We start from the raw sequence: 22,990 nt of genomic DNA, 5'->3' as shown, positions 1-22,990 counted from the left end.
TCCGCTGCCTCAGGAGTCCTATGAGCCAAAAGAACCCGATAGGACTCCTTCTTCAGCTTGACGGCATCCCTCACCGCCGGTGTCCACCAACGGGTTCTAGGATTACCGCCACGACAGGCACCAACTACCTTGCGGCCACAGCTCCAATCAGCCGCCTCGACAATAGAGGCGCGGAACATGGTCCATTCGGACTCAATGTCCAGCACCTCCCTCGTGACATGTTCAAAGTTCTTCCGGAGGTGGGAATTGAAACTCTCTCTGACAGGAGACTCTGCCAGACGTTCCCAGCAAACCCTCACAATGCGCTTGGGCCTGCCAGGTCTGTCCGGCATCCTCCCCCACCATCGCAGCCAACTCACCACCAGGTGGTGATCGGTAGAAAGCTCCGCCCCTCTCTTCACCCGAGTGTCCAAAACATGAGGGCGCAAATCCGATGACACAACTACAAAGTCGATCATGGAACTGCGGCCTGGGGTGTCCTGGTGCCAAGTGCACATATGGACACCCTTATGTTTGAACATGGTGTTCGTTATGGACAATCTGTGATGGGCACAAAAGTCCAATAACAAAACACCGCTCGGGTTCAGATCCGGGCGGCCATTCTTCCCAATCACGCCTCTCCAGGTTTCACTGTCGCTGCCAACATGAGCATTGAAGACCCCCAGTAGAACGAGGGAATCACCCGGGGGAGCACTCTCAAGTACATCCTCGAGTGAATCGAAAAAGGGTGGGTACTCTGAGCTGCAGTTTGGCGCGTAAGCGCAAACCACAGTCAGGACCCATCCCCCACCCGAAGGCGGAGGGAAGCTACCCTCTCGTCCACTGGGTTGAACTCCAACGTGCAGGCTCTGAGCCGGGGGGCAACAAGAATTGCCACCCCAGCCCGTCGCCTCTCACTGCCGGCAACGCCAGAGTGGAAGAGAGTCCAGCCCCTCTCGAGAGAACTGGTTCCAGAGCCCTTGCTGTGCGTCGAGGTGAGTCCGACTATATCTAGCCGGAACTCCTCCACCTTGCGCACTAGCTCAGGCTCCCTCCCCCCAGCGAGGTGACGTTCCACGTCCCAAGAGCTAGCTTCTGTAGCCGAGGATCGGACCGCCAAGTGCCCTGCCTTCGGCTGCCGCCCAGCTCACATCGTACCCGACCTCTATGACCCCTGCCATGGGTGGTAAGCCCATTGGAGGGGGGACCCACGTTGCCTCTTCGGGCTGTGCCCGGCCGGGCCCCATGGGTACAGGCCCAGCCACCAGGCGCTCGCCATCGTGCCCCACCTCCGGGCCTGGCTCCAGAGGGGGGCCCCGGTGACCCGCGTCCGGGCGAGGGAAATCTGGGTCCTTTGTTTTTATTTTTCATGGAGGTCTTCGAGCTGCTCTTTGTCTGATCCCTCACCTAGGACCAGTTTGTCTTGGGAGACCCTACCAGGGGGCATAAAGCCCCCGGAAAACATAGCTCCTAGGATCATTGGGACACGCAAACTCCTCTACCACGGTAAGGTGGCAGCTCAGAGAGTAGTCATATATGCACCTTATTTTGTAAATACAAAAACTCTAAACTATATTGCTCTTTTATCCTGCACTACCACGAGCTAATGCAACAACATTTTGTTCTTATCTGTCCTGTAAAGTTCAAATTTGAATGACAATAAAGGAAGTCTAAGTCTAAGTCTAAGTTAATAAATTGTGGTATGTTTAGGTTGTTTTGTTTTTGTGGAAGAGGGGGGGAAATGGCTCTTTTGATAGTAAAGGTGGCCGACCCCTGAAATATACTGTAATTATGCTGTAGCACGCTGCTTAGAGATAATGTGGAAATTGACAATACTGTCATACAACATACAACACTGTCATACAACATACAACGACCCCTTAACATCTCAAATAGGATGTCGAAAATAGCGTTAGACCATGTATGTCTGCATCGACTTAAGCACTCCAATCATAATTACATGGTGGTACTGGACTTGATGAGTTTGACATAAGCTGTACCTACTTATGCGGGTAACACTGTACATGGTTTACACCATACTGATTGATTGTCAATTGTGATAATAGTAATCTGATTACAGAATAAATAGTACTTTGGACATGAAAAAATATTAAGACATTTCTGTTGATTTCTAGCAGCAAGAATATCACACATGGTGAACATAAGCGTTAGCTCCTCTAACAATCAGTCAGCATGCAAATGGGAACACACAGGAGAAAGAAAAAAAATCTAATTCTAAATTACACACGGTGCTGAAGCTGCAAAAGCCTTGCCTAGTGGGGGAAAACAATCAGGTGGACCCTGAGACACGCCTACCTCATTTGCATAAATAGGCAAACGAAATCCATAAATAAAATGCAATCAATATATATTGGTCGCTCAAAATTATGTAAAGTGCACACAATAACAAAGTTTTTTTCTTCATTATTTATAATTTTTTCTATTTTTCCGAGATGGCACTGCTGGAGTGACCAATGGTTTCAGGAGCTCTGTACTCTTGTGTATTCTCCTTTGGTGTTCTTGATGTTTCTCTCTTTTTTTCCTGTGTTTTTTGCCTTTTGGTTCGGGCTCCTGTGCAACAAGCGGTGGCACTTTTGCGGTGCTATTCGGTGCTTTTTTGTGAACTTTTGGATCTGCCACGGTAGCCTTTTGGCCATGGCCATGTTTGCACAGCTGCTGGCTCTCTGCCACACCACAGTCCTCGCGGAGAGACCGGAGGAGATGCGGAGGAAGAGACGGGGCTGCGGAGCTAGTGTTGAATGTCGGGATGGACAAGCTTCAAGGAGCCTTGGCTGAATGAACATGTATCAGACACTTTGGTCTTTCTGGACGGATTCTCACTCATTCGTGCAGACTGGACTTTGGCCGAGAGTTAGTGGGCACCCGAGGACAGAGTCGTCTCTCTTGATTGCTTTGTTGGGTCTGGACCTGTTGGTTGTGCTGCCCCCCACCCCAGCAGACGATGACATGCAGCACTGCAGAGGCCACTACAGTGTAGGTGTTGAAATTGTTTTGTTGTGTTGTCTATGCATGGTGCAACCGTATATGCGCAACATGTATTATTCATTGCTAATGTTTTGGTTTTTGGTTGTTTTACTTTTGTAGCTATATGTACTAATGGTGCAGCTAATTGCATCTGCTCTGTGCTCTTTTTTTAATGTAATTTATGATGTTTCCCTCTTGTTTTCATGCAGGTTTTTTTTACATTATTATATTTTTACCTGCACTGCAACTACATAATTTTCCCATTGTGGGATAAATATAGTCTGTCGTGTCCTAGCCTATCCTATTTTAAACAGGAAGTTGCGTGTTAAAGGCCCGCCTTCGTCCGTCATTGCCTAGCAACCGAAGAAGCTTTGGATCCGCCATAATCCGCTTCACTTTAAACCCTATGCTAAGTGTTTTGCCACTACAGTATTTCCCATCCAGCGACGCGATGGAGGTGTCAATGGACCCTCTTTTCCTGGCGTGGAGCTATTTCAGGAGACGGAAACTACAACAGTGTTCAGATATTTGTTCGAAACTATTGCAAGACAGCCCATATGACCAGGTAATGTTTAGCATTTAATGGGCTAGCAGCTAGCATAAACCACGATCTTGGCTCGGCTATTATTAAACGCTACTAAATCTGAATAAGTGTGTTTTTGTTAAAATTGAATGCTTTCCTTCTTCACATTTCACCTTTGCTTTTTTGCTTGCTTTTATCTCTTGTCTTGTCTATTTTATTTACGTTCCTCTTTTCACACCTTGAACGCTGTCTTAGGATTCCTCCTTGTCTATTGCCGAGGTAACAATGAAAATGTCTCTTAACGTTTTTCATCCATTTTGTACTTAATCAGCAGTCGACCCGGTGTTTGCAAGAGAAATCATTCAAGGCTGACTACCTGATTTTTCCTAGGCTGCCTGGAGCCTAAAAACACGGGCTCTGACAGAGATGGTTTACATTGATGAAGTTGAGGTTGATCAAGAAGGGATTGCTGAGATGATGCTGGATGAGAACGCCATTGCTCAGGTTGCACGTACGTATACCTCTTTAACTGCCCTAAATTAAAATGAGTATTTAATTAGTACATGTTAATGTGACTCTTCGTCAGGCCCTGGAACATCTCTGAGACTGCCTGGAACAAGTCACGGTGGAGGTCCCACACCTGCTGTCAGGTACGAACAATGCAGCGTGAGTAAACCTTATTTAAATGACTTAAAACCAACCAAATCAATTGGTGCCCTCCTCCCCTCAAAACAGCAACATTTCAACATGTAACATGCATTTTAAGAATTAAAAAACTATGTAATAGACTATAGTACAAACAATTTAGTGGTTTTATGAAGTTACTTAATAATAATGTACAGAATTTACCTTGGAGAGCAGATTTCTGCGGTTTCTCCTCCGAGCTGCTTCTCCATCAAACACACCATCAGCAGCTTCTCCATATTTTCGGTGATGAATGTCTGCCAATTTTTACTGCTCGATTAATGTTATTTACCCTCACATATGGTAACTGGCTTTGGGTAATAACCGAAAGAGCCAGTTCTGGTTGCTCCGGCGTCCAGTCCAGATGCCTCCAGGACGCCTTCCTGGTGAAGTGTTGCGGACATGCAAGCTGTAGGGTTTGTTCCTCCTGTGCAACTGAAAGAGGTGGCCTGGGTCTGAGCTTCCCAATTCAGACTGCTGCCCCAGTGACCACAACCCGGATATTCGTAAGAAAACGGATGGATGGAAATGTGTGCTGTTTAGAAATAATTCTAACATCCTTGGCTGGTGTCAGTATAGTGCAGACTAGCAGTGATATGATTGAACTGCTTTGCTAAGTTTGCTGCATGGTTGGTAGAGCTGCACGAGTCATCATTCATAGATCGTGGTCTTGATTCACACATGTATGGATCCTATTTTTAAACATGGACGATTGTCCACATGCTGCATTATAAACAAACGCAGCACCGGTTCTGCCAATGCATTGTTTTTAAACAAAATGTATACCCATCCCTAGTGTTAATGGTGAGAGTCACCTACTCGATTTGTGCCCAAAAAAGGTTCTAATTTGGTGCTGTGGAGTAATTTTGGATCAATCCAAATGACGACAAACAGTTTGAGGTCCATCTTAGGTCTTTTTCATTGTTGCATCATAAGGCAATACTACAAAATCAATTAATGCCACCACAAAGTACAGTGAAACCATACAAGACACACAAAAAAAGGAAAACGGATATCAATAGCCACAATCTTGTACAACGCAACACTGTACCCATCAAACTCCTATAGATACGAGATATGCTGAACAATAATAGCAATACGTAAAGTTCTATGCTGAACAATAATAGCAATATGCAAAGTTCCTGCTGCTTATTCTACTTGAATACAAATGAGAATTTTCTTTTTTCGCCTTCCAAAGTTAAATAAATTTGTTTAATTAACTTTTTGTGAAAAAACAAAATGTGTCAGAAAACCATGAGCCCAATTATTATGAAGAAAATGGTAATTCACAATGTGCAGGCCTAACATTTGATTATATTTTTGATAATGTATTTCTTTAACTAATTGAATATCATTTGCTTCTTCTTCACAGTACTGTCCTTCACATTCCCTTTCTCAGTTCCAATGGTTGGAAAACACTTAAGTTATGTCGATATCTAGCTATAAGCTAATGCTAGCAAGTAAGACTGGATGTTTTGGGTGGCTCTTATGGGGTTCACTGTGACATTCGCTATGCCAACGAATGGCGGGGAGTTTTGTAACTAAATATTTTCTTGCAACACAAAGCATAACAAATAGCCGAGAGACAGCTTTTATCTCAAAACCCTCGTAAGTTGGGGCACTCGTAAGTGGAGGTACCATTGTAAATGAATTTGGTCTAATCAGATTTTACCCCATATTTCTAGGCCTATGACTCAGTCAGGACGTCCCGTCACAGGATTTGTGAGGCCAAGCACCCAGTCAGGGCGTCCTGGGACGATGGAGCAGGCCATCAAGAACCCACGCACAGCAAGTACGGCTCGGCCAGTCACTAGTGCTTCTGGTCGATTCATTCGTCTGGGAACGGTGCATAAATATGACAAGAGACACATGTGGCAGAAATGCATGTTCACAAACTAAAATATTTTGACTTTACATGTTACTTCAGGCTTCGATGTTAACCAATCCAGAAGGACCGTTTATAAACATGTCAAGGCTAAATCCATCAAAATATTCCCAAAAACCCAACCTGTCCAGGGTAAGACATACTTTATGTACAACATTCTCCACAAAAGCATAATAGCATAATTTTAAAATCAGTTTAATGCTCCTTTTTAGACGCTGTTTGAGTACATCTTTCATCATGAAAATGATGTAAAAAATGTAAGTGACTGGTGAACACTTACAGCATTATTGGAACCACTAAACATATTAATTCTATTATGTTTTTCTTTAAATTTTTTCCCTTTTCAGGCTTTAGATTTAGCTGCTCAAGCAACTGAGCAGGCACAGTTCAAAGACTGGTGGTGGAAAGTACAGCTGGGAAAATGTTACTACAGGCAAGTGGCACTAAAACATCTACACCTATATATTATACAGTGGAAACTTTAAGGTCAAACACATATTGACCTATGATTTTTTTGGATTTTAAAATGAAACTCTCACCTTTTTTAGATTATGTATTACTTATTAGGGTTGTGAATATTACAACAACTCAAGAATTGTTTTGATTCTGAATTTGGGGTGTCAATTCAATACAGAGTTGATTCTCAATTGATTCTCGCAATATATTATTTGATATATTAATTAGAATAAAACCTTTTTAAAAGAGGTTACAGGTTACAGCCTCTTGGCTGCTGACATGTGACGTATATAATTTATAATCAGAATAAATAAGAATCTTGATTTTGGTGTAAATCAATTTTATTCAGTATCCCTTTTAAGTAGCCATTTTTAATCCTGTCTAACATGTTAAAGATTTAAGCTTAGTTAGATTTTAAACATATAACCTTGACAAAGCCGATGTTTTATGTTTTTAGTCATAATAATAAAATATTGTACTTTTTTAGATGTCAAATAGCTGGCTGATTTCAAAAAAGGATGGTCATCATTTGTAGTACTAGCAGCGTTTAACTATTTCATGTTTTTGTTTTAATGGTCTAATGCAAACTCCTGCAGGTTTATAAACTTTGAAGATATATACAATTTACATTGCTTTGTACTGCTTTGTTTGTGTATTTATTGTATTCTTCTTCTCTTTGCACATTCTTCCTATCCTAACAAAAAAGCTGAATGTTAAGTTAATAATAGCGTTTTGAAGTTTTATGCAACATAAGGGGCATATTTTTCAGGACTGTTTTGATTAAATTCTGGAATTGTACAACCTGATAGCTGTTCGACTTTAGATCTTCCACTGTAGTTTTAGTTTACTCTCTCATAAATCTGCTAAAAGATGAATACTGCGGCCTTTGCAGGCTTGGTTTGTATCGAGAGGCCGAAAAACAGTTTCGATCAGCTCTAAGCCAACAAGAGATGGTGGATACGGTCCTCTATCTGGCTAAGGTAGTGAAAAAAGCATCCGTGACAAAGTGTGTCACTCAACTAAGTGTAATTAATCAGACAAATACGTTTTCCATCAGCTGTATCAGCGCCTGGATCAACCGGTGACAGCTCTCAACCTCTTTAAACAAGGCCTGGACCACTTTCCTGGTGAGGTCACCCTTTTGACGGGCATCGCACGCATTCATGAGGTATAGTATGCGCTGAGGGGTTCACTCATCTGCATTAGCTACAAACCCCATGTCCATCCTATAACGTGTGGTCACAGGAAATGAACAACATTGCATCAGCCACAGAGTACTACAAAGACGTCTTAAAGCAGGACAACACACACGTGGAGGCCATAGCTTGTATAGGCAGCAATCATTTTTACTCCGATCAACCTGAGATTGCTCTGCGCTTCTACAGGTCAGACAAAACCTCTTTGCGTCATGTCGTGGTCATTGCATGTTGATGATGACCCACTTCTTTCGTTGCTAGGCGGCTCCTACAGATGGGGGTGTATAATTGCCAGCTTTACAACAACCTCGGCCTTTGTTGCTTTTACGCACAGCAGTATGACATGACCCTGTCGTCTTTTGAAAGAGCCTTGGCCCTTGCGACCAACGACGAAGAGCAGGCTGATGTGTGGTACAACGTGGGACACGTCGCTGTGGTGAGTTCAACACATACCTTATTCTAAAGGTCCAAAATTATTACCCTATTTTGAAACAAATATATATAAGCCCCGGGCATCACACAGTAGTGTATTTGAAAATGTGTTGGGACAAAATCTATCCTTGATGCTGGAATTTCTTTAGTAAACCGTACTGGGAACTAGTCTGTGTCTGTAGCTTTAATGCTAATAAGCTGTGTCAGCTTTTGTAGCTCCACCCTTGTCCAACCTAATAGATGCCACCCAACACATATAACATAACATTTAGAGAGTGGGACTGAAATACAAAGTAGCAGCACTAGCATGTGAGCAACAGTGCTGGCATTATAGTTACTTAATTTTTACCAGGTTAACCTACTCGCTGAAGAAAAAATAAATTATTGAATTTACAGCTCCCACATCTGTAGCTAAATGTCGGGTTGTTGGCAGAGCTTTATTTCAAGATGTGTGGTGTAGCCTTTTTTTTTAACAGCAATGGATGGATGGATGTATCACATGCAGTGAGGATGAAAACAAAATGCACAGGCTGTATTCTGTGTTTGCAGGGTATAGGAGACCTGACTTTGGCCTATCAGTCTTTTAAACTGAGTTTGGCTTTTAATAACGACCATGCTGAAGCTTACAACAATCTTGCAGTGCTGGAGCTGCGCAAAGGCCGTGTTGAACAGGTAAACACACTATCTGGATGCATTTAGGTTTGCAGTTTTTAGACCCACCGATGTGATATGACATAGCCATCCAAAAAATATCTTCACTCTGCCTTTTTAAAGAAATCTATCTTTTTTTTTAATCTCTATCTGCTTATCTTGAGCTGTGTTCTAAGGGCAGTTTAGTAAGGTGGTATCCAGGCAAAGTACAGTTTGAAGTCAAGTTTGGACATTTATCTCTCACATAATGAAACAAAACTATTCTGAATGCAAATCACAATTTTTTGCCGTCGTCTTGGGTCCAGTCTAAAGCCTTCCTGCAGACGGCTGCCACATTGTGCCCTCACATGTATGAGCCACACTACAATCTGTCCATTCTCTCGGAAAAGGTAATTGATATCCTTCCAATGTAGTTTATCGTGTCGATAAAATTAATAAATGTTTTGTCTGCTTTCCAGATCGGAGACCTTCAAAGCAGCTACATGGCGGCCCAAAAGTCTGAAGACGCCTTCCCGGAGCATGTCGACACTCAGCAGGTCCTGAAGCAGCTTCGCCAGCATTTTGCAGAGCTGTGAATTCTTGAATCTTGTACGTATTAGTAAATATTTGTGTTACACGCAAAAAGATTAATTAAAATTATCAATTATATTTAGCTCTGCTTGCGTCAGAAAGCTGGTCAACATCATCAGCATACTGTATAATAACAGCTCTAATGACTTGTATGCATTTTTTAGCCTGGTAACACAATATACGAACTTGTAAAGCAGTAATATAATATACACATGTACTGTATTTAGTAAAGAAAACATTTTTTTTATTAATGAATTGAAATGTATTCACTTTAACTTTTGTAGTTAATTATTTGTATTCTGTGTCAATAAAAATCAGAGATGAAAAAACAAAAACACTAACTGACTGGCTTTTCACAAATCCATTTGAGATTGTAACTACACGGTGCATCATTCCAGCCCTTAAAAGGGTTTTCTCTCGGGTATGTGGCTGCACAGTCCTCACCGCCACTGTTATTGGGCTCACCATCATTCCAGTAACTGAAACAAATGACAGGTCATATTGTTCAGTGTTAGAACTCACTGTGTAACTGCTGGTTATCCTTCATTTCACAACACATGGAAATTATATGGCTAAATTAGTGTTATTGTAGGAGGGAAATATATGAATAAAAGATGACTTTTTTAATTTGAGCAGCCATTAAAATCAATGGCTTTGCTTTCAGTAGCTGACAAATGCAATATTGTGTTTTCAGCACGCACTATAATAGTAAATGGATGGTGGTTATGCAGCACTTTTCTACCTTTTATGCATTCAAACACATACTGTTAGCCCCTTTTTATTTTTTGGCTTACTTGAAAAAAGTTATTACATTCATCATTCATCTAACTGGCAAAAATTATGTTTACAGTGCTGCATGCTCACTATGATTGTGTAGTAGGGCTGCTCAAAAAAATACTTTCACAACAAATTGCGATTATTATAATCTGCGGTCTTACTCGCTGTACGTTTACATCAAATGTCAGCAGCCAGATGGAGCTTTTGTAACCTGTTTTGAAAGTGTTTATAATCAGTTTCATACCAAATTAATATATTATGAGAACCGATTTTAAATTGAATCGTCATGCCATAGAATCTGAAACGAATTGAAACATGAGTTATTATAAAACCCAAAACCAGTGAAGTTGGCACGTTGTGTAAATCATAAATAAAAACAGAATAAATGATTTGCAAATCCTTTTCAACCTATATTCAATTGAATAGACTGCAAAGACAAGATACTTAACGTTCAAACTGGTCGACTTTTTTATTTTTTGGTAATATTAGCTCATTTGGAATTTGATGCCTGCAACACGTTTCAAAAAAGCTGGCACAAGTGGCAAAAAAGACTGAAAAGTTGAGGGATGTTCTTCAAACACTTATTTGGAACATCCCACAGGTGAACAGGCTAATTGGTAACAGGTGGGGGCCATGATTGGGTATAAAAGCAGCTTCCATGAAATGCTCAGTCACTCACAAACAAGGTTGGGGCAAGGGTCACCCCTTGGTGAACAAATGCATGAGCAAATTGTCGAACAGTTTAAGAACAACTTTTCTCATTGAGCTATTGCAAGGAATTGGGGTATTTCACCATCTACAGTCCGTAATATCATCAAAAGGTTCAGACAATCTGGAGAAATCACTGCACGTAACAACATTGAATGCCCGTGACCTTCAATCCCTCAGGCGGTACTGCATCAAAAAGTGACATCAGTGTGTAAAGGATATCACCACATGGGCTCAAAAAACCACTGTCAGTAACTACAGTTCATTGCTACATCTGTAAGTGCAAGTTAAAACTCTACTATGCAAAGCGAAAGCCATTTATCTACAACACCCAGAAACGCCGCCAGCTTTGCTGGGCCCGAGCTCATCTAAGATGGACTGATGCAAAGTGGAAAAGTGTTCTGTGGTCAGACGAGTCCACATTTCAAATTGTTTTTGGAATCTGGACGCCGTGTCCTCCGGACCAAAGCGGAAAGTAACCATCTGGATTGTTCTAGGCGCAAAGTCGAAAAGCCAGCATCTGTGATGGTATGGGGGTGTATTAGTGCCCAAGGCATGAGTAACTTACACATCTGTGAAGGCACCATTAATGCTGAAAGGTACATACAGGTTTTGGAGCAATGTATGTTGCCATTAAAGCAACGTCTTTTTCATGGACGCCCCTGCTTATTTCAGCAAGACAATGCCAAGCCACATTATGCACATGTTACAACAGTGTGGCTTTGTAGTAAAAGAGTGCGGGTACTAGACTGACCTGCCTGTAGTCCAGACCTGTCTCCCATTGAAAATGTGTGGCGTGTTATGAAGCGTAAAATTCCACAACGGAGACCCCGGACTGTTGAACAACTTAAACTGTACATCCAGCAAGAATGGGAAAGAATTCAACCTGAAAAGCTTAAAAAATTGGTCTCCTCAGTTCCTAAATGTTTACTGAGTGTTGTTAAAAGGAAAGGCCATGTAACACAGTGGTAAAAATGCCCCTGTGCCAACTTTTTTGCAATGTGTTGCTGCCAATAAATTCTAAATTAATGATTATTTGCAAAAAAAAATGTAGTTTCTCAGAACATTGAATATCTTGTCTTTGCAGTGTATTCAATTGAATATAGGTTGAAAAGCATTTGCAAATCATTGTATTCTGTTTTTATGTACGATTTACACAACGTGCCAACTTCACTGGTTTTGGGTTTTGTAGATTCCAAACCCTATTGTGTAGTTCTACTCAATATGCCTTGCTCCTGCAACTGCATCAGAAAGAATAAAGATCAATACTGATCAATAGAATGGAATGTGCTAATCTAAATCTACAGTATCTCACAAAAGTGAGTACTCTCCTCAGCAACAGTTATATGTTCTCATGGGATAATATTATATAGATACTATATACATTTCACTTGGATGTAGCTTGGAAACAAAATAAAAGCTTTACCCTTCAATTAGTCTCATTCCTTCCAACCACCTCCAAACTCCTTCCTCTTCCACATCTGTCAGTCCAATCCAGAAGCCGCTCTGGCTTGTGGATCTTGATGGGTCTTGATGGTGGTTTATTAACTGATTAATTGTCATCTTGCATGTGAAAAAACACATACGCCTTTACTCAGCATATATTGCAATAGTGTTAAATAAAGCTGCTGCAGATTAGTCTTACCTGCTTCTCAGAGGTATCTACCACCGCCAGGTCGGCGCCATGCTTCTTGCAGAACTGCCGGGCTTCCTGCCACGACCTGCGAGAGTATGTGTCAGAGAAGCTGAAGAAGTAACACACAGAGTTTATGAAAGTCCATCCTGGTGAGCAGTGTCTGCAGCCCTCCTCTGCAGCAAAACACAATTTGCATTACTATTGCTGCTATGTTCAAAGACTCACTAGTCAGTTAAAAAACAAAAGGGTTTTACCTATCATTGGTATGTGAGATTTTAGGACTACAGTGTCAAGTAGAATTTTGTCTGCCTGCTGTTCGTAGTATTTGTTCCTCGTAGTCTGGTGTTCAAGCTGCCACTTGGTCATTTGCTGCTGTTTGATCTCTTTTGCCAAACGTTCCTGGGATTCATCTCGTCTTTGCGAGGCAGCGTTGTAGTTCTTGTGAAGTGTGACCAGCTCTCGATTGATGCTCGCCACCTTTTGAGTCTCATCTGTGAGGTTGTTGTCTGTTGTCACGGAAAAGGTACAGTATTAAGTGACTGTCTCCAACACTATTTATCAGTGGTGTGCCGTCAGGGCCAGCAAGGCCTTCTCTGCTGGCCTAACATAACCAGAAATCAGGATCATAATTAAAGATACAATTGTTTTTGAATTTACTTTCCCTGAATATCTAAAAGTATTCATATTCTCGTCATGTCATATTATGCTCGATCCTGTGCTGTTGTTTTTAGTTTTAGGTTGTATCCAATCAGAATTCAGCTAGCTTATGTTGCCATGCTGTACAAAATCTGCCCGAGGCCTTCAGAATCAACGATGCGGGCGTCTGCACTGTAAGAGAACGAGGACATACAGTGATAGACAGTTGCCATAGCCAATCAGATCACGAGTTGTCAGTAAAGCCTTCTAGTGGGCCACACGTTGAACGTGACATCTACGCGTCCTGTGATTGGATACTCATCGGGACCGTTAGCGGATGACTTTGAGAACACAGAGTTGAGAGAAAGTTGCGATAGCCAATCCGATCACAAGTTGTTGACCGTAGCCTATCTAAGTAGCCTGATGTTAACGAGACTGTGATTGGATACTCACTTGTCATTCCAAAGTGAGTATCCATTCACAAGTTTCAATTTAGCAGGAAGCAGGAAGTGTTGCGCCGTAGCCAGACCGCGATAGCAGAGGAGGAGAACAAAACGTTGATTAGGTGGCAGATATATATTTGCAGGGCCATTTTCAAGAAGGATATTTAAAGAGAAACTACATCTTGTGAGACGATGTCGGCCAACCAAGGAAGCTAGCTCAGCTGTTCTGGCGATGAAATGGGGAAACTCGCCACTTCCACTCGAATAAGTACCACTGGCTTATACGGCGTCGAATAGGTGCTATAAATTGTGAGTTCAAATATTTTTTTTCCCACTTTTAATATCCATCCCATCCATCCATTTTCTACCGCTTATCCCTTTTGGGGTCGCGGGGGTTGCTGGAGCCTATCTCAGCTGCATTCGGGCAGAAGGCGGGGTACACCCTGGACAAGTCGCCACCTCCTCGCAGGGCCAACACAGATAGACAGACAACATTCACACACTAGGGCCAATTTAGTGTTGCCAATCAACCTATCCCCAGGTGCATGTTTTTGGCGGTGGGAGGAAGCCGGAGTACCCGGAGGGAACCCACGCAGTCACGGGGAGAACATGCAAACTCCACACAGAAAGATCCCGAGCCCGGGATTCAACCCAGGACTACTCCGGACCTTCGTATTGTGAGGCACATGCACTAACCCCTGTGCCACCGTGCTGCCCCACTTTTAATACGTTTTTTGCAATTTTAATTTTGACAGTACCACATAAGATATGTTTTAATTGCTGATGCGTTTTAATTGTTTTTTAAGTGCGCCAGAAAATGACCCGTTTTGTACACTGTTGATGTGGTTCAATGCGCAGTAGGGCATAAATGTGTCCCTGTATAGTATTTCTCCAGCAATGGTCATGTGGTGACATCAATTATGGTATTTTGAGAGGTAATTATTGAAGTCAGACATTACCGAAGGCCTAGGTGGGAAACGCACGGCTCGCCACTACTATTAAAGGCCTACTGAAATTAATTTTTTAAATTTAAACGGGGATAGCAGATCCATTCTATGTGTCATACTTGATCATTTCGCGATATTGCCATATTTTTGCTGAAAGGATTTAGTAGAGAACATCGACGATAAAGTTCGCAACTTTTGGTCGCTGATAAAAAAAGCCTTGCCTGTACCGGAAGTAGCGTGACGTCGCAGGTTGAAAGGCTCCTCACATTTCCCCATTGTTTACAATACAGCGAGAGCGATTCGGACCGAGAAAGCGACGATTACCCCATTAATTTGAGCGAGGATGAAAGATTTGTGGATGAGGAACGTGAGAGTGAAGGACTAGAGTGTAGTGCAGGACGTATCTTTTTTCGCTCTGACCGTAACTTAGGTACAAGGGCTCATTGGATTCCACACATTCTCCTTTTTCTATTGTGGACCACGGATTTGTATTTTAAACTACCTCGGATACTATATCCTCTTGAAAATGAGAGTCGAGAACGCGAAATGGACATTCACAGTGACTTTTATCCCCACAAAAATACACCTTTGGTATTTTTATATGGGGCTGAAGTTGATACTAGATACAAATATGCAGTGCGCTCTGTTGGCAAGCATGAGCAAGCCTAGAGAGCGGACTCTATGGCGTGGAAACTGCTTGACAGCAGTGTCACTGGCTTCTGGAAGGAAGTTAAAAATATAAGTAGGGTTAAAGCATCATTGCCATGTAACATTGAGGGTGTATCTGGTGGAGGAAATATAACTGGAGGCAGCACTATGCTGCTCTATTCAACTGTGTCAGAAGTGAGCCATATTGTACAGGCAACATAGAGGAGGAAGTGGTACAAATCAGCCCCAATGACATTTCCAAAGCTATCAGGCAATTAGCAGATAACAAAGCATGTGGCATGGTTGGATAATATTACTGCAGAGCAACTGAAGCTAGCAAGCCCTACGCAAGCCCTACGGTAGCTGTGTTGCTCTCCATCTGTTTTACGGGGTTGGTAATGCACTACTCAGTGGCCTAGTGGTTAGAGTGTCCGCCCTGAGATCGGTAGGTTGTGAGTTCAAACCCCAGCCGAGTCATACCAAAGACTATAAAAAAATGGGACCCATGACCTCCCAGCTTGGCACTCAGCATCAAGGGTTGGAATTGGGGGTTAAATCACCAAAAATGATTCGTGGGCGTGGCCACCGCTGCTGCTCACTGCTCCCCTCACCTCCCAGGGGGTGATCAAGGGTGATGGGTCAAATGCAGAGAATAATTTCGCCACACCTAGTGTGTGTGTGACAATCATTGGTACTTTAACTTTTTAACTTAGATGCTATGCTGACAGTTGTTTTAGTACCTGCCATTAAAGACAAGGCTGGTAAGGTAGGGAGTATGGACAATTATCGACCTATCGCCCTAGCCCGCATACTATCTAAAGTGCTGGGAAGTGTGATAATATACAGAGTGGGGGATCTTATTTGCACCACAGACAACCAATTTGGCTTTAAGAGTAAGCATAGCACTGACTTGTGTATTTATGCTTTAAAAAAAGCAGCAGAAAAATACAAAGCGCAGGGCTCCACAATGTTGGTAGGTTTTATTGATGCGTCTAAGGCAGTGGTGTCCAAAGTGCGGCCCGGGGGCCATTTGCGGCCCGCAGCTCGGTTTTTATTGGCCCGCGACACATTCTTTAGACAAACTAAACAGGTCCCAAATTAGAACAAAAAAAAATATGAAAAATTAAACGGGACCAAATCCCCCAAAAATGGGACCTGAAAACCAAAATGGCCGACAACCTGAGCGTCTTACTGTATAAGATCTTTGATGATTTCCGTGTGTCCTGTCATGATGGAAAAGTGTACACATTTCTTGTGAGACATGATATGTTTTTGAGTGTACTAAAGCTCTCAAAAGCGTTTCAGTTGACCGTATAATAGCAATATTAGTAAATACAGGCTTACTTTGAGCACAGTTAGCATAAATACAACTAAAATAATTAAAATAAAATAATAATCATGAATTATTATTATTTTTATTTGTTATCTATAACACAAAGCTAAGATTTAGAAGTTTTTTTCAAGTGTTAGCATTGACCTACATTGTTTTGGTTTGAGTATTTTTCATATACAAAATTTATAAAAGCGGCCCTCGCATCCTTCAATTTTTCTCTATGTGGCCCTCGCTGGAAAATGTTTGGACACCTCTGGTCTAAGGCATTTGACAGAGTCAACCATCACAAACTCTTTACCTAGCTGAAACATAGGGGGTAGCATCATACGTATTCTGGCATATTGGTACGACAGGCAGACAATGCAGGTAAAATGAGGTAGTAGTCTATCCTCTCCCTTTAGAGTTGGCAATGGGGTACGGCAGGGTGTGCTTCTATCACCAGGCCTATTTAGCCTGAATATGGTTAGTGCGTCTGCCTCACAATACGAAGGTCCTGAGTAGTCTTGGGTTCAATCCCGGGCTCGGGATCTTTCTGTGTGGAGTTTGCATGTTCTCCCCGTGACTGCGTGGGTTCCCTCCGGGTACTCCGGCTTCCTCCCACCTCCAAAGACATGCACCTGGGGATAGGTTGATTGGCAACACTAAATTGGCCATAGTGTGTGAATGTGAGTGTGAATGTTGTCTGTCTATCTGTGTTGGCCCTGCGATGAGGTGGCGACTTGTCCAGGGTGTACCCCGCCTTCCGCCCGATTGTAGCTGAGATAGGCTCCAGCGCCCCCCGCGACTCCGAAGGGAATAAGCGGTAGAAAATGGATGGATGGATGGATGATCTGGGGATAGGTTGAATGGCAACACTAAATTGGCCCTAGTGTGTGAATGTGAGTGTGAATGTTGTCTGTCTATCTGTGTTGGCCCTGCGATGAGGTGGCGACTTGTCCAGGGTGGACCCTGCCTTCCGCCTGCATGCAGCTGAGATAGGCTCCAGCACCCCCCGCAACCCTGAATGGGACAAGCGGTAGAAAATGGATGGATGGATGATCTGTCAAGGCAGTTGAGAGGTTGCAGAACAGGGTGCATCATTGGAAACACCTTAATCAACCACTTTATGTACGCTGATGATTTGGCCATTTTATCTCCCAGTAGTGCAAGGTTCCAACAGCTTCTTAACAGACTATGGAGTCAAATTTAGTATCAAGTATAATGCCCCAAGAGAATGGTAATGATATGTAGGACCAAGGAGGATCAACATGAATTGATTTACGTGGACCCCGACTTAAACAAGTTGAAAAACGTATTCGGGTGTTAACATTTAGTGGTCAATTGTACGGAATATGTACTGAACTGTGCAATCTACTAATAAAAGTTTCAAGCAATCAATCAATCAACATCTTAATTTACCAGGTTTCTACTTGTCTGTGTGCAACAATGTCAAATACTTAGGCCACATCATCAATGGCAAGATGGAGGATGATGCTGACATGCTTAGACAGAGAAGAATGCTGTATGTCCAAGCCAATATGCTGGTTAGAAATTGTCACTACTGTTCTGATGAAGCGAAGGTGTATTTGTTTAGAGCTTACTGCACTCCTATGTACACAGCACCCCTCTGGGTGAGGTTAAAAAAAGAGAGCTTGCGCAAACTCAAGGTTGCATATAATGACTGTCTCTAAATCCTGCTCGGAAAGCCCAGGGGTGGTAGTGCCAGCAAGCTTTGTTGTGATTTAGGCATAAACACCTTCCACGCCAACCTGAGAAAAGTGATGTTTAAGTTTATATGTTGACTGCAGTGGTCCGAGAATGATCTTATTATACAGATAAGCAATCCTAGGTGTAGTTTTATTAGGTACCAATCATATATATGGAAACACTGGTATCTGTGCCTTTTATAGAATGTGTAGACGCATTTTTAAAGTATATCTTTTTTTATTGCTGCTTTTATTTATTTATTTGATGCCTTTTACGGAATAGGCACAAGCACAGTTTTAATATTATGTGATAATGCCTTTTATACTAAATTTTTTTGTTTTATGTACTGTATGTGATTGTATGTCTTCTTAGACGTTGTAGTCTGCAATAAAGCTTGATTGATTGATTGATTGATAGATCTGAGCAAAAGTTTAAAAAAAAATATAAGCCAAAATGTTTTTATGCCCTTTGAAAAATGAATGTCCTGTTTGACTTTGGGGTATTGCCGAATAGCTGCTAGATTATACACCTGTAAAAGAATTGGTTATTGAAATTTAACATGAAACAAACCCTTTTAGGAAGACTCATGTATAATGGAGGAACACAACAAAAATGATGGCTAAAATGCAACAAAAAATTACAAAAAGAACAAAAAAGTCAGCCTTTGTCACCTGAGGGTTAGTATCAGATTTGGGATACTTAATTCAAATGAATATTGTACAAAATAGAATATGCCTAGTTTATGCCACAGAGGGAGATTTAGGTTTTTCTTTTACAGTGGCATAAAAGACAAATTAATCAAAACAGTAAGACTTCAGCACAGAAGTGATAATAAAAGTAATAAAACATGACTAAATAGATAAATACTATGATGTGCATTTATGTCAAAATCAGAATGCATGCAAACATTTTATATTTGGTATTTTGATATATATATATTTATTTTTTTTGTAATAAATTATCCTTATTTGTATTTACTATTTCATCATTTTTAATAACTGTATAACAACATTATGAAACAGTGCTTTGAAATTCAACTTTCATCACACATCGCTATTATATATAAATATATATATATATATATATATATATATATATATATATATATATATATATATATATATATATATATATATATATATATATATATATATATATATATATATATATACTACCGTTCAAAAGTTTGGGGTCACCCAAACAATTTTGTGGAATAGCCTTCATTTCTAAGAACAAGAATAGACTGTCGAGTTTCAGACGAAAGTTCTCTTTTTCTGGCCATTTTGAGCGTTTAATTGACACCACAAATGTGATGCTCCAGAAACTCAATCTGCTCAAGGGAAGGTCAGTTTTGTAGCTTCTGTAACAAGCTAAACTGTTTTCAGATGTGTGAACATGATTGCACAAGGGTTTTCTAATCATCAATTAGCCTTCTGAGCCAATGAGCAAACACATTGTACCATTAGAACACTGGAGTGATAGTTGCTGGAAATGGGCCTCTATACACCTATGTAGATATTGCACCAAAAACCAGACATTTGCAGCTAGAATAGTCATTTACCACATTAGCAATGTATAGAGTGTATTTCTTTAAAGTTAAGACTAGTTTAAAGTTATCTTCATTGAAAAGTACAGTGTTTTTCCTTCAAAAATAAGGAAATTTCAATGTGACCCCAAACTTTTGAACGGTAGTATATATATATATATATATATATATATATATATATATATATATATATATATATATATATATATATATATATATATATATATATATATATATATATATATATATATATATATATATATATATATATGTGTATATATATATATATATATATATATATATATATATATATATATATATATATATATATATATATATATATATATATATATATATATATTTATATATATAAAAGCAATTTCATCAATTTATGTTATTGAATAACAAAAAAACAGGAATAAAGAAAAAATATTCCATTAAAACCTGATAATACTTTGTTCTTTTTTTCGCTTTGTCAGGGGTTGAAAGAGGAAGTGAAGCACATCAATGTTTTGGGCTTAGTTTTTATGCCGAATACCCTGGTCTCTTCCTGACGCAACCCTAGCAGGGAATCGAACCCATGCCATCTGCCATGAAAGGCAGACGCGTTTATCACAGCACCACTAGTAATAATGCAATGTTTGTTTGACTCTCAATAGTTGCTGTAAATATCTGTACCATCTCATACAATCCTGGTAAATTCCTGGAATCTCCCAACCAGATATCCAGGTAGAACTGACAATGACGATCTAAACTGTTAGGACAACAATCCCACTGAACTCTAAACTGAACACGCTTGACCAAAACATAGCAGCTGTGTTGTAAGAGCATAAGCCTTAAAGATCGCTTGATTACAACAACTTTAAATGCAATGTTTTGCCTTTACTCTGTCTTTTAATGGTCACTTCCAGGATGTTGTTGGTGCATTGGGACTCACAATAAACTCCCAGGCCAATGACCACAGCCAGAAGGACTGCAGCAAGCACAGCCAGGGTGATCTCAAGCACTCTTTGTGGGTTCCAAGTGGACGCTGGCCTCACCATTGACAGGGATACTCCACAGCGACGGCAAAGAAACAGTAAAAGAAGCTTTGAGTACAGTGTAAAACAGAAATTGACACTTTTCACTCAGCATACCTTGTTGTTTCTCCTGGTTTGAGAAGTGTGACGGCTCATCCTCGCTCAAGTACTCCTGACTTATCAGCTTGTTGTAGGTGCTGTCAAATGCGTTCGCCTCCATGTTGGCTGTCGTCTGGAGGGATTATTTGGGAGGACATTGCCACATTGCGCAACATTACAAACAAACGGTTCATTTGGTAAATATTGACATGGGATGGAATAGGGGGGACTTTTACCTGAAACTTACACAGGTAATGTTCCTAAAGGTTTGTGTGTTTGGAACATGCTTATCAAGTTACATTAGGGCAGTGTTTTTCAACTTTTTTTGAGTCAAGGCGCATTTTTTTCATTGAAAAAATCCGGAGGCACACGACCAGCAGAAATCATTAAAAAATGTAACTCAGTAGACAATAAAAAGTTGTTTTCGCAATTGTTGGATATTAATTTAAACCATAACCAACCATGCATCACTATAGCTCTTGTCTCAAAGTAGGTGTACTGTCACGACCTGTCACATCACGCCGTGACTAATTTTGAGTTTTTTGGTTGTGCTCCTGTGCATAGTGTTTTAGTTCTTGTCTTGCGCTCCTATTTTGGTGGCTTTTCCTGTTTTGTTGGTATTTTCCTTTTGCAGTTTCATGTCTTCCTTTTAGCGCTATTCCCAGCACCTGCTTTGTTTTCGCAATCAACAATATTTAAGTTGTTGCTGTCTTTTTTTGTGTGGACATTGTTGATTGTCATGTCATGTTCGGATGTACTTTGTGGACGCCCTCTCTGCTCCACACGCTGTAAGTCTTTGCTGTCGTCCAGCATTCTGTTTTTGTTTACTTTGTAGCCAGTTCAGTTTTAAATTCGTACTGCATAGCCTTCCCTAAGCTTCAATGCCTTTTCTTAGGGGCATTCATCTTTTGTTTATCTTTGGTTTAAAGGCCTACTGAAATGAAATTGTTTTATTTAAACGGGGATAGCAGATCCATTCTATGTGTCATACTTGACCATTTCGCGATATTGCCATATTTTTGCTGAAAGGATTTAGTAGAGAACAACGACAATAAATTTCGCAACTTTTGGTCGCTGATAAAAAAAGCCTTGCCTGTACCGGAAGTAGCGTGGCGTCGCAGGTTGAAGGGCTCCTCACATTTCCCCATTGTTTGCACCAGCAGCGAGAGCGATTTGGACCGAGAAAGCGACGATTACCCCATTAATTTGAGCGAGGATGAAAGATTCTTGGATGAGAAACGTGAGAGTGAAGGACAAGAGTGCAGTGCAGGACGTATCTTTTTTCGCTCTGACCGTAACTTAGGTAAAAGGGCTCATTGGATTCCACACTTTCTCCTTTTTCTATTGTGGATCACGGATTTGTATTTTAAACCACCTCGGATACTATATCCTCTTGAAAATGAGAGTCGAGAACGCGAAATGGACATTCACAGTGACTTTTATCTCCACGACAATACATCGGTGAAGCACTTTAGCTACGGAGCTAACGTGATAGCATCGTGCTTAAATGCAGATAGAAACAAAAGAAATAAGCCCCTGACTGGAAGGATAGACAGAAGATCAATAATACTACTATCAGGAGACACCGAACCAAACATTGGACCTGTAACTACACGGTTAATGCTGTGCCGCCTGTCGAAGCTGTTGCTAACGATGCCATTGAAACTAACTTAGCTACGGGACCTCGTCAGAGCTATGATAAAAACATTAGCGCTCCACCTACGTCAGTCCTCATCTGCTCATCAACACCCGTGCTCACCTGCGTTCCAGCGATCGACGGCGCGACGAAGGACTTCACCCGATCATCGATGCGGTCGGCGGCTAGCGTCGGATAGCGCGTCTGCTATCCAACTCAAAGTCCTCCTGGTTGTGTTGCTGCAGCCAGCCGCTAATACACTGATCCCACCTACAGCTTTCTTCTTTGCAGTCTCTATTGTTCATTAAACAAATTGCAAAAGATTCACCAACACAGATGTCCAGAATACTGTGGAATTTTGCGATGAAAACAGAGCTGTTTGTATTGGGATACAATGTGTCCGGATACTCCCGTTTCAACCGTTGACGTCACGCGCAAACGTCGTCATACATAGACGTTTTCCACCGGAAGTTCCCCGGGAAATTTAAAATTGCACTTTATAAGTTAACCCGGCC

General features: G+C 41.2%; 2 protein-coding genes across 3 annotated transcripts; one reads left to right on the top strand and one right to left on the bottom strand.

The window, feature by feature from the left end:
* The first annotated feature begins 3,305 nt into the window (after positions 1 to 3,305).
* On the top strand, positions 3,306 to 9,696 carry ttc8 (tetratricopeptide repeat domain 8). Of its 2 annotated transcripts, XM_062042068.1 has the most exons (15): positions 3,306 to 3,529; positions 3,743 to 3,766; positions 3,878 to 3,998; positions 4,074 to 4,137; positions 5,857 to 6,016; positions 6,099 to 6,188; positions 6,269 to 6,313; positions 6,404 to 6,489; positions 7,405 to 7,492; positions 7,570 to 7,680; positions 7,758 to 7,897; positions 7,970 to 8,144; positions 8,690 to 8,812; positions 9,097 to 9,180; positions 9,250 to 9,696. In XM_062042068.1, the coding sequence occupies exons 1-15, from the start codon at positions 3,371 to 3,373 to the stop codon at positions 9,364 to 9,366; spliced, it is 1,587 nt and encodes a 528-aa protein (XP_061898052.1). In that variant the 5' UTR covers positions 3,306 to 3,370; the 3' UTR covers positions 9,367 to 9,696. The 2 variants fall into 2 exon arrangements, with proteins under 2 accessions (XP_061898052.1, XP_061898053.1); XM_062042069.1 differs by lacking the exon at positions 3,743 to 3,766 and having other exon boundaries at positions 3,307 to 3,529.
* On the bottom strand, positions 9,011 to 21,013 carry LOC133646566 (C-type lectin domain family 4 member M-like). The gene is made up of 6 exons (XM_062042070.1): positions 20,858 to 21,013; positions 20,659 to 20,775; positions 12,737 to 12,988; positions 12,492 to 12,655; positions 12,273 to 12,409; positions 9,011 to 9,840 (listed from the first exon to the last, which is right to left on the bottom strand). Exons 1-6 carry the CDS (start codon positions 20,958 to 20,960, stop codon positions 9,699 to 9,701), a joined length of 915 nt encoding a protein of 304 aa, XP_061898054.1. The 5' UTR covers positions 20,961 to 21,013; the 3' UTR covers positions 9,011 to 9,698.
* Between the last annotated feature and the right edge of the window lie 1,977 nt (positions 21,014 to 22,990).

This window comes from Entelurus aequoreus, linkage group LG03, assembly GCF_033978785.1.
Source record: "Entelurus aequoreus isolate RoL-2023_Sb linkage group LG03, RoL_Eaeq_v1.1, whole genome shotgun sequence".
Lineage (NCBI taxonomy): Eukaryota > Metazoa > Chordata > Actinopteri > Syngnathiformes > Syngnathidae > Entelurus > Entelurus aequoreus.
The sequence above is the reverse complement of the archived record's forward strand: the minus strand, read 5'-3'. Positions and strand labels throughout refer to the sequence as shown.

Excerpts from the sequence above, each read along its gene's own strand:
- ttc8 (XM_062042068.1), top strand. The coding sequence starts at position 3,371 with ATGCTAAGTGTTTTGCCACTACAGTATTTCCCATCCAGCGACGCGATG. Across the intron at positions 3,530-3,742 it reads AAGACAGCCCATATGACCAG|GATTCCTCCTTGTCTATTGC; the intron begins GTAATGTTTAGC and ends ACGCTGTCTTAG. Across the intron at positions 7,681-7,757 it reads GCATCGCACGCATTCATGAG|GAAATGAACAACATTGCATC; the intron begins GTATAGTATGCG and ends GTGTGGTCACAG.
- LOC133646566 (XM_062042070.1), bottom strand. The coding sequence starts at position 20,960 with ATGGAGGCGAACGCATTTGACAGCACCTACAACAAGCTGATAAGTCAG. Across the intron at positions 20,776-20,857 it reads AAACCAGGAGAAACAACAAG|TATCCCTGTCAATGGTGAGG; the intron begins GTATGCTGAGTG and ends GTCGCTGTGGAG. Across the intron at positions 12,989-20,658 it reads CATTGGCCTGGGAGTTTATT|ACAACAACCTCACAGATGAG; the intron begins GTGAGTCCCAAT and ends CCGTGACAACAG.